At 36.2% G+C, this 11,544-nt stretch overlaps 1 protein-coding gene, 1 long non-coding RNA gene and 1 pseudogene across 4 annotated transcripts; all 3 read left to right on the top strand.

Annotated features, from left to right (window-relative positions):
* Window positions 1-438: 438 nt before the first annotated feature.
* On the top strand, window positions 439-4,809 carry LOC113308627 (reticulon-like protein B16). Of its 3 annotated transcripts, XM_026557090.1 has the most exons (7): window positions 440-654; window positions 907-1,077; window positions 1,492-1,672; window positions 1,779-1,920; window positions 2,487-2,556; window positions 3,616-3,799; window positions 4,495-4,809. In XM_026557090.1, exons 2-6 carry the CDS (start codon window positions 921-923, stop codon window positions 3,780-3,782), a joined length of 717 nt encoding a protein of 238 aa, XP_026412875.1. In that variant the 5' UTR covers window positions 440-654; window positions 907-920; the 3' UTR covers window positions 3,783-3,799; window positions 4,495-4,809. The 3 variants fall into 3 exon arrangements, with proteins under 3 accessions (XP_026412876.1, XP_026412875.1, XP_026412874.1); XM_026557091.1 differs by lacking the exon at window positions 4,495-4,809 and having other exon boundaries at window positions 439-654; window positions 1,630-1,672; window positions 3,616-3,782; XM_026557089.1 differs by lacking the exon at window positions 4,495-4,809 and having other exon boundaries at window positions 441-654; window positions 3,616-4,322.
* An 835-nt stretch (window positions 4,810-5,644) lies between these two features.
* LOC113314096 lies at window positions 5,645-7,938 on the top strand (annotated as a pseudogene).
* Window positions 7,939-8,664: 726 nt separating this feature from the next.
* Window positions 8,665-9,852, top strand: LOC113313826. Its single transcript, XR_003342063.1, has 2 exons — window positions 8,665-8,764; window positions 9,455-9,852. It is a non-coding gene; the product is annotated as an uncharacterized LOC113313826 (long non-coding RNA).
* Window positions 9,853-11,544: the final 1,692 nt, after the last annotated feature.

Genomic DNA, 11,544 nt, shown 5'->3' with positions numbered 1-11,544 from the left:
GCGCTGGACAGACGTACATGGAGAGTAGCGATCCACATAAAAGAGGTATGTGATCTGAACCTGAACAGAGGACTCAACCTAACATGTAAATTTGTGAAGGAGGGAATCCACAAGTAGCCCTGCAAGTCCAGACAAGAATAAATTGGAGGCTCACCGTGGTGGCCGTGAATCGTAAACCTATCATAATAGTGTGTTCACTCCCAGTACCAAAACAAACCCCTTAATCCCGCCTATGTGGGTTGTGGCGAGGCTTTGGCAAGTCGGCATAAAATCTCCTATACTTTTATGAGATATAAGAATCACTTTGATTTCTAAGCCTACCCTGGATTTATACCGAGACAAAAGGCTTTCGGTGACCGGTAACCTGTAATCGGTTACCAAAAAAGCTAAACAAGCATTACTCGTACAAAGCCGCGTGGGCGTCGCACCGTTTTGACTGGATGAGTACCCGTTCCGTTACTGTTAAATTCCTCCATTTCCACGCCCTCGTTTCCTAGGAAATCGCTGGTTTTCATTTGCCAGATTTTATTTCCTTGTTACTATTTGATTATAATTCTCCCAAGTTAGAATTCTCCGCCTCTCCAAAATTGCTGATGAAAATAATGGAGGGAAACAAAAGCGAGTTCTGATTCAAAGCTTCTACTGTTTTGGAAGGTTAGTTTAATTAACATTTCTTAGTCACTTAACTGTTTAATAACGAAAACTATGTCAACCAATTTGCAAATTAGGGTTTTATTTATGAATCCTTCTCCATTTTTTATTGATTTTTCTCCTTTCCAATTTGTGCATTAAGTAGGAAATTCTTGGAGAGTCTTTGACTTGTTTCAATGGGTTAATTATTTTTGTTTTATTTATTCATTTTAGTTACCTCTTGACATTTTGATTATTATATTTTGTGGTTTACAGTTAGTTTGTGAATAATGGATAGTTTACAAGATCCTTGTAATCTTGAATCTAGTGGAGATGCAAGGAGAGACAGAATACTTGATCCTGGTACTTGTTCATCTAGTTCTAACACTGGGTACCGGTTATTTGATCGCCAACGAACAATTCACCAAATAATTGGTGGAGGTAAAGGTAAGGAAATTTTTTGTATAAGATTTACAGTTGTTCAAATCTTTGGGAATTTTTATTCTCTGTCTGATGCTTTTCATTTGATATTAAAATTAATGTTGAAGTTGGAAATGGGGTTTAATCTATGTTGAAATGTCAAAATGTCTTGTTCTGGAATTTTGCTAAGGTTTCTCATAAAGTAACGTATGGAGTAGCTTAAGATTCGCATGTATTGTCAGAAGCTGACATAGATTTGTGTATGCTTGGTTGTTGGGTTGAAATGTATTTGGTTTATGCCTGTTGTTTGATTGTAGCATATCTAAATGTTTCTTTGATTCTGTTTTGCTATTTTGTTCACATTCCACCCCCTAAAAGACGTTATTGCTATTTGGTAAGATATTGGCTTTCGAGTAATCCCATTCATGTATTGTTTTTCAGCTGCTGATGTTATCTTGTGGAAACAACAGCATGTTTCATGTGGCATCATAATTGTAGCTACGGTTGCATGGCTTCTGTTTGAGTACTCAGGATTGTCATTCTTATCAATTTGCTCAGATGTTTTTCTTATCTTAATAGTGTATCAGTTTCTTCGAGCAAACTATGCTGCTTTTGTAAACAAGTAAGTTGTCTTTACCCCTAAACCTCTTGCTGTTATTTTCACATTATTTGTGTTGACTTCTATTTTACTTTTTTTTTTAAATTTTGGGTGTACTTACTTCGAGCAGACAAGTTCGACCATTGCCTGAATTGGAGTTGTCAGAGGAGTTGGTTAACAGTGCAGCAGCTTCTTTTCGTGTTAAAATCAATCACATGCTTCTCATGGCACATGATATTACTCTTGGAAAGGACTTCAGACTATTTTTTAAGGTCAGTGATACTCGGTTATGTAGAAATGTAGAAGGTGGATACTTGGTTCCTTTAATCTTAGGAGTTAAAACAGAAATCCTAGGGTAGGTTTGACACAGTTCTTATACAAGTTGGATGTACCACTTCAGGGTCCTGGCATTTGGTAAAATTTTCAATTAAGTGACTATGAGCCTGAAATTGTACTGTTATAGAAAGTTTCAGACCTATCATTCATTCTAGGTGAATAATATGTCTGATCAGAGGTATTAAATGGGACTTATGTTTGACGTTGAGGATTGCACGTGTGTAAAAGAAACAACATAGAATTATAAGGATCCAGTTCCTACTTTATCAAAATTATCTGGTTATGGTCCAGTAAAAAGGTCTATTGGAAGGATGATTGTGACTTATGTTCATCAAATATATTCGTAATGATTGATTTATGAAGTTGTTGGTCACAACTACTGTATCTTCTATCCGACTCTTGTTTGGGGTCAGTTGTAAGCTGGAAATATTGTTCTAAACTGGAAATTATCTGCTGGAAATACAGAATAAAAGTCTTACAACTCATTGTTTTTCTTTCTCAGGTGGTGGCTTGTCTTTGGCTTTTGTCTGTCGTTGGTGGCCTCTTCTCATTCTTCACACTCGCGTATATTGGTATGTTTTAATACTTCCTGTCTATCCAATCTGCTGCAATCAATTTTTCTACTACGAAGGAACTTGTCCTTTTTGCACCTCTGAAACACACATATACCAATCTGGGTGGGGGTGGGGGGTAGTCTTCTAATCTGGCTGATTACACACACAAAGACCATCCAATGCTTCATTTTTAATATTAAAACTCATTATCAAAATAGAGTCACTAATTTTACGTTGGTGTAATAAATTGATTCATGAGAGTGAACACGTCTCTTGAATTTTTTAAGAGGTGCTATCATTTGTTGACTCAAATGCCTGTTTTCTGTTTTCTCCCCATTGTCCAGTTTTTGTTAATCAAGCATTCCGGAATCCTCTTTTCATCTAGTTCCAATTACGGAACCCTCTTTTGCAGATGGCTTTTTTCAGTAGTCAAAATTGTTGAACAACCTTACATAGTTTTAACAAACTTGAAAATTCAGTTTGGAGACACAAACATTCAAAACTTAGATTAAGGATATGCATCCAGATGAATTAACTTTATGAGCTTCTGTAACTGGAATGGGGAGTTCTCTGAAGAGTCTAAGGTCGACCCTCACCTGTACTTTACCTCTGCATTTTTTTTCCTTTCAGAATTGTAAGTATTTTTTTAATTAATGATAGAGAGAAATCTACCAAGGTTGAAACTAGATGAACGCTGTAGACAAACTAGGGTAGATGAAATGATCATATAGTGGCAGCACAGAACCCTGTCCAATTATAACTTTATTAAAAATTTCAGGATAAACAAGCATTGGAAGTAGTCTTTTTGGGTTCTACTTATCCCTCTTTTAATAACAGTATCTAGTTTCAGTAGAATTTTTGATAAATGAAAGCAAGATTCCACATGCGTATGTACTATGTTGTTTAGTTTGAAGTCCATGACTCCATGAACCACTGAGTTCAGATAAAGTTGCATTTCCTTCCTCAGTAGTCAATGACTCCATGAAACATAAATTCTATGATATTTTGTTCCTTTTCAATACAGTTATGACCTTGCGTCTATTACTTATATCGTTGTTCTTATTTGACTGGGAACAGGAACCATTGTTTCAATTACGATTCCAGCCCTGTACAGTAGATATGACGAACATGTGGATAGATATGCTGGGTTTCTCCATCAGAAATTCTCGAAGCATTATAGAACAGTGGATGAAAATGTTATCAGCAGACTTCCTAGGAGCTTGTCTAAAGATAAAGATACATAAGCTCAGAGAGTTTGTACGTAAGTTTTTCTCTTTTCAGGGTTTGTATAGTGTTATTTCGAGTATTAGGATTTAGGACAGAGTGCAAATTGACTGATTAAGTGTCAACTGTCAACTCTATTCATTTGATTAGACATTGAAAACAAATTATTTTTCAAGTATTTCGACACATGTCAGGGTTGTGGAAAGGTGCGACTGCATAGGGTCTGGCATGGTAAAACGTTAATGGATATCTATATATAGTTAGTACTGTTTTTCATTAACTTGGGTTATAGATTAGAACTTAGAAGGATTTTATGACCCTAAATTACTCTCCTTTCCCTCAAATTCAATCGAACGGACAATGGGAATCTCCGAGTTCAAATTCATTAAGTTGGATTCTGAATATGATAGTTTCACCTCTTTTAATGCTTATATTAGTGCGAATTTATTGTCCCTATGATTTTGTTTTGATCTTGTAGTAGCAGTAGCATTACTGGTTTAGGTCTAAATGGTTAATAAGTTTTATTTCTCACAAATGATTGTACGACTTGTATAATAAAACTGTGCTTGTTCAGGTAAATGATGATCAATTTGTGACTTATTAGTATTTTATTCGGCATAAAATGTGAAATTCATTTTGGGTTTTGGAACCTTGATATATTGGAATTGGAATTCATTGTGTACAAATTGCTGTCGATCATGTGAGCCAAGTATTTTCTATTGCTTTAAATAGGGCTTTCGGGAACGACCAACACAAGTAAAGGAAAAAGAGCATAGGAACCACAATCAGGAGCTGTTGACAGATTTGTTCTTAGACTACCACATAATGTTGTTAAAAATGCAAATGTTGTTCCTGACCTGTACAATAACGAAAATGAAATTGATGAGAGCCTTGGTGACATTGATAATGAAGCTGTTTCTGACATACTAATGAAAATGGTGATGCTCATGATTCCTGAAACGTACTGGATGATGAAACGTACTGGATGATGTAAACGACGAGACTCATGATTTCTCGTGTCCACTAAAAAGATAATAATGCGAAACGGCCATTTTCTTCTTGGAATCAATCAAGTAAAACCAGAAAAATGAAGGATTTTTAGTTATCGTTTTAACTTTGTTACACTGTTCTTTTGGTTTCGAAACAGTCAGTTGGGATCGTGTTATGGAGTTACTTTTTTACCACGGCGTACTCTGTCAGGATTATCATTCTTGTAGATATGTTTAGGTATATAATCCATATGGAGATATTGTGCAACTAAGGCTAAATAAGTTGTCGACGCTCAGCGCAGTTTTGATTACCAATAAGACAACAATAACCTTTTTCCTCTGCCGAAATATCAACAGAGTTACAAGGACCCTGGACCTGGTTATGTGGTCCACAGTAAAAAAGATCTATACAAAGAAGGATCGTGACTTATGTTAATTGGCTTCCTTAACATTGGGTGACCTTTGGTGTGCAACAAATCAGGTTTTGTTCTGGATCTCTCATATTCATGTTTCAGATTTCCAATTCAGATGATCAATGGAGATGGTTGAGTATTCAGATTCTAGGTGATACTGTGATAGTGTTCGATTTGAAAATGATCTATCATCTCACCAAAAACCAGTTTTGACAAATTCCTTAACTTCCCACCAACCAAGTGGTGGAGTAGATTCACATGGACCCAGTATCTTAGTATATACTTTAAGCCCACTCATTCTCCATTCGCCACATGTCCACCTTGAAGTATCTTATTTAAATATCTCCGTCCTTTATTCTGTCTTTCTTTTCTACTCAGCAGCTGTGAGCACTGACTGAGCCACCTACTACTACTTATGTTTTCTTTTTTCTCTCAACAACTCCCCATTTATTCTCTCTCATTCAGGTAAAAAAACAACAATCAACTTTGAAATCTGATTTCTAGATCTAATTTTCTGTGTTTCTTTGATTTGGTATTACTTTTATTGAATCTGATCACTGTGTCTCCATCCTTAAAACTATGATTTTACAGTTGTAGTTGCTTTTTGCATCTGTTGTGTATTAGCAAGGTAGTTGGATCAGTGATCTTAATATTATAATCTTTGTGATTGTCTTGATATGTAGCAATTTTTGGACATGATTACAATATGTTTTTGTTCATTTCTTAAATTTCCTACCATGATCTGTAATGAAATTAATTGGTGATTTCATCTAATAGAGCAAAAAAAAACAGTGATATCTTCTATGATAATCGGTTTTTCTTAATAAGTTTATCAATCATTTGATCTCTACATGATATGTATATATATAAATTGTGATCACTCTTACATTAGTCTCTACATTCTTCTTAAGAGTGTTCAAATGTGAATTTTAATTGCTTTTGATTTTAGCTTCTTTTCTACTAATAACATTGCATTACACTGCTAAGACTGTTTGTAATGTTAGACTGATGTAACTTTACGTGATCTCCTCTCGAGACTTTATTTGGTAGATTTCACTTAGGCTTCAGAGATTTGAGTTGTCTAGTGTGTATTTCTTGTCTCCGATCAATTAGCTAGTTTCTTAAGACTAAGACTGATGTCATTTGAACTACATTTTGGTGATATGGTAGCTCAGGAATTTTTCGGAGGGTAGTTGAGCTATTTGTTAAACAGTTTTGCAAATTCTTTTGTAGAAGTCTAATCTTTTTTATTAATTTCAATTTGGATGTAGAGTTAGATTGTATTCATGGATTTTGAGTAGATAATTGGTATCATAATCAGTTGTTTTGCTTCCCTGATGGTTCTTTTTGGATGTAGGTAAACAGCCTCAACTTCCATTTGTTGCCCAGAAAGTAGGTGGTCAGTTCCGCCTTATCTCTCCAATTTATTTTTTCCTCTCGTGTAAGAAAAGAAGAAAAACAGTTGTAAGCCAGCATGGCGACCACAGCCCAGCTTAGGTTCTCTCCCCTCTCAAAGACACAAGATGTTGCTGCAAACATTCACTCTTCAACCCGAACTTTTTCTCGTTCTTCATTAATCCATTTCCCTCGCCCATCAAACATCTCAATCAATGCTCGTTGCCCTGAAAATTTATCACTATCTCTACTGCAATCCAAATCTTCGAAATACAAATTTTTTGTGAACGCAGAGATATCAACCCACTCTGGTGGAAATGGTGGCAGTGGGATCGGTAACCATAATACAGGTGGGAATGGAAACAATGGAGGGGATTCAAATTCTGGCGGACATAATAATCATGGGGATGGCGATTCTGAAAATCATTCTTCTTCAGCATCTAATTTTGGATTTCTCGGATTTTTACTGAATGGATGGAGATATGGCATCTCGTCCTAATTTTGGACTTAACGAACTCGATTTTGTTTTCTCTACTCTTGTTGTTGGGTCGATTATGAATTTTGTTCTGATGTATCTGTTAGCCCCAACAATGGGTACAGCATCTTCCTCTCTTCCTGCCATCTTCGCTAGCTGTCCAACAAGCCATATGTTCGAACCAGGGATGTTTTCTCTTCTCGATCGATGCGGGACTTTTGTATACAAAGGAGTCGTTTTTGTGGCAGTTGGGTTTGCAGCTGGACTTGCTGGAACTGCAATTTCAAATGGATTGATTCTAATGAAAAAGAAGATGGATCCTAGTTTTGAGACTCCCAACAAGCCTCCACCTACAATTCTGAATGCTATGACTTGGGCAGGTCATATGGGTTTTAGCAGTAATTTGAGATATCAAACTCTTAATGGAATCGAATATATGTTAGCAAAGAGTCTTGCTCCCATTGGGTTTAAGGCCTCAGTTATCGTGTTGAGGTGTTTGAATAATATTCTTGGAGGGGTTTCATTTGTGGCTCTGGCAAGGTTGACGGGATCACAAAAGACCGGAGAAAGTCAGGTTGATATTATAAATGAAGGAGAGGATGATGAAGAAACAACACTACTTGTAGAGAAGGTCAAGTTTGTTGAGGAGAAATGAGGAGTATCAGAGTTAGCATTCCACTTGTGAGTTCGCATTCCATCTTCATGCTTTCCATATTTAGTGTAAAGCTTTTATTTCTTACATAGAGATTTTTGGCAGGCAGTAGAGTTCTATTACTGAGATGCTGTTTTTTTTTCCTTCTAAAATTTAGAGTGTAATTTGATCCCACTTTTACAAGCGGCATTGAATTCTGTTTGATGAGTGAATAAATCTATAAATTCTTCCACTGTTTAGTTCTTTATGTTACTCTGTTGCCAATATTTGTAAAGTTTCTCCTTGTAAATGATGGTTGGGACTTGGGAGCTGTCTTATCTAAACTGGATTAATGGATGGTAAGGTTCAAATATATTTCTCAAATCAACCATGGTTTGAGTTGCAAGCTGTAAGCCATATTGATAGAATATTTATGCCTCTCAATATGCTTATTCGATGAACATTACAGTCAAATTCAAGTAACTGGAAATATAGGTTTAGCTGAAGTAGAAGAAGAGATTGGCTGGAATCAAACTGATCCTGACATTTATAGTGTCGACTGTTCTTCAAGTTCTTAAAATACACCTTGTTTTTGGTATCGTCTGATTCCGATTCGCTAAACTAGCAGTGTATATCATTGTTGATTAATACATGAAATGCATTGATAAAAAGGGCTAGGTATACACTATGCACATAGAAGTGGCAGAATGTATACATTGGATTTCATGACCATTATTAAGCTTGTGTTCATAAATTGGACATCGGCAGAGTACCATGTCAGTGTGTGCGCTTGGGAGTTGGGAGAACATCACTACATGCATGCAACACCGGAAGGAAACTGAATTGGGTATTTTCATGCAAGGAAAGTCCGAGGATAGGTAAATTTGTCCAAGTCAAAAATCTAGTCTAGCATTAACCTGCCCCTGAGTTTGTCCCGTCACATGATGTTGGTGTGAACAGGGTTTCGGTCTAAGTCAACCTTAAAATACAAAAGATATTCTTTAAACATCCCTTATTCTGCCTGTCTTTCTACTCAGCTGAGAGGCAGCAGCTACCTTCTCTTTTGCTCTCAACATCCTTCATTTATTCTTTAATTCAGGTAATGAAACAATCAACTCAGAAATCTGATGTTTAATCTAGTTCCATCTGTTATATAAATTTTGTTGAATTTATCTTTAGTTTTTATTGGATCTGATATCTGCGTTCACTTCGCTTTACCTAACCTTAATTACCATGATTAGCAAGGTAGTTGAATTCTGTGATTAACATAATTTCATTATGTTCTTGTTCAATTCTCAATATCCTTGATCTGTAACGAAATTGAGTTAATGTGATTTCTTCTGTATGATTAGATTTAATGAATAGGTCATGAATCATTTGAACTCCACCATATGATAAATACAATGCGTTCTTAAGAGAGTTTATAACTGTTCATGTATCATGAAAATAGTCTTATTTACTTATTTAGACTGATATATTTTTATGTGATCTTACAATTTTATGCCGTAATGGGTGCACTCATGTCTTCTGTTTGAAGTTTTTATTCAGTTGATTTTCATTTAGGCTTGAGAGATTTGAGCTCTCGAGTTTTGTGTTGTCTCTGGTCAATAAGCTAGTTTCATTTGAACTACAGTTATGTAAATATGGTAGCTCGGGACTTTTTGGTCGGGTAGGCTATTTGTAAATAGTTCTGACTCTAAAGATTCAGTTTGGATGTGGATGTATTTAGATTGTAATCAATATCATAATCATTTGTTTTGCTTCCCTGATCGATTGCATATGGATGTAGGTAGGTGAACTGCCTCAACATCCACTTGTTGCCTAGAAAGTTGGTGGTCAGGTCCGCCTTAGCTTTTGAATCTGTTTCTTCCTCTCTGTGTAAAAAAAGAAGAAAAGAAAACAATTGTGAGCCAGCATGGCGAGTATAGCCCGGCTTAGGTTCTCTTCTCTCTCAAATGCACATAATGTTGCTGCAAACGTTCACTTTCCAATCCAAACTTTTTCTCGTTCTTCTTTAATCTTTTTCCCTCGTCCATCTAACAACTCAATCAATGCTTGTTATCCTGAAAATCTATCACTATCTCCACTGCAACCCAAATCTTCGAAGCACAAATTTCCTGTGAATGCAGAATTATCAACCGACTCTGATGGAAGTGATGGCAGTGGGATCGGTAACCGTAACACAGATGGGAATGGAAAAAATGGAGGAGGTTCCAATTCTGGCGGACGTGATAATGATGGGGATGGCAATTCCGACAATCATTCTTCTTTCACATCTAGTTCCGAAATTATCGGATATTTACTACTCCCTCCGTCCCACTCCTAAGTGACATATTTGATTTTAGATTTTGTCCCAATGATAAGTGACCTATATCACTAAACAATGAGATATTCCGGAATTATCCTTTTAGTTAATTATAAATAATATATGAAATATGTATAATTTGATAGGCATGTTTATATTCGTTACGTAGGTGTTTTAAAATGCTTTTCAATTGTATGAAATTTGCGAACATTCGTGGAGTATTTTGAGAGATAAACCATTTTTAAATTTCACTAGTTATTATTCATAAGGGTATAATTGTAAAAAATGATTAAAAATACTATTTTCCTTGCTTGTCTTAAAAATTGTGCAAATTTCAAATAGGTCACTTAGGAGTGGGACGGAGGGAGTATATGTATGGAGACAGTTACGACGATGTGAGCGTTTATTGGAAGAATTTGTTGGTAGATGTTGTCTCGGTTTTGGGGAACTAGTAACTGCTTTCCAAGTTTGTTTATCAGTTGTATTAGGAATCTTCGTTCTAGTTATATTAGGAATTTGTACTCTATTAGGACTTCTAATTCTAGGACCCTTTGGCTTGAGCATCGTTTGAATTCTGAGAGGTGGGAGAGAAACTCTAAGTTGTATATTCTCTGATTTTGAATAAGATACTCATTTTGCTGCATGTGGAAGTAGACACGTTGCTGAGCCATTGTAATTTTCTGTGTTCTTGTTTAATTGTTTAATTTCCGCATAGTTTTATTGTTTCTGATAGGACTGTCAGGTCTTGGGGTGTTTGAGAAATAGTGAAAGTTGGGGGAGACTTACAAAATCCGAACCGCTATGTGCAATACGAAAATCACACGAGCAATGAAACACAATGCGGAAATAATACAACTATGACGATATAAGAAGCAATCACACAACACCGGTAATTACGTGGAAAAATCCCTCCAATGTGAAGGGTAAAAAACCACGGGCAAATCTTCCACCATAATCAAACAATGGGTTACACACAACTCCCAATTTGGGGATACACTCTTTTTCAAGGTGCATATAGCACTTGGATAACAATTTGCCTAAATTACACTCACCCCAAAGGATGGATCAACAATTCATTTATCAATTGATAAGATTCACAAACAATAGCAAGTGATTGAGATACTTACTACTAGGGTTTGAACAAACCCTAGATTTTTCTCCTTTGAAGAGATGTGGAAATTGATAGCTCAATCTTCACCACAACAATCAAATGGATCTTTGACAAGAACCCTTTCTTCTTCTCTTCAAGATAACTTCAAATCTCACCAAAAAACTCTCTAATGGTGGCTGCTCCTTTTCTCTCATTTCTCACGCCTCTCTCACTCTCTTTTTCACGACATGTGAAGAAGATAAACATCTTCTGGATGTTTCACTTGTTATATCTTAACAAGGCACTGCTAACTAGCTCCCCCCCACCCCCCATTTGATGATAGGACACCTGGACTGTTGGGTCCATAAGGAGTAAACCCAACAATCTCCCCCTTATGACTTATGGCAAGGTACCTGTCACCACCAAACCTGCCCTGATGCAGATATAAACATGTTTGTACTTCGGGAGCGACTTTGTCATCATA

The sequence above is a fragment of the Papaver somniferum genome, chromosome 9 (genome assembly GCF_003573695.1).
Source record: "Papaver somniferum cultivar HN1 chromosome 9, ASM357369v1, whole genome shotgun sequence".
Taxonomy (NCBI): domain Eukaryota; kingdom Viridiplantae; phylum Streptophyta; class Magnoliopsida; order Ranunculales; family Papaveraceae; genus Papaver; species Papaver somniferum.
The sequence above is the reverse complement of the archived record's forward strand: the minus strand, read 5'-3'. Positions and strand labels throughout refer to the sequence as shown.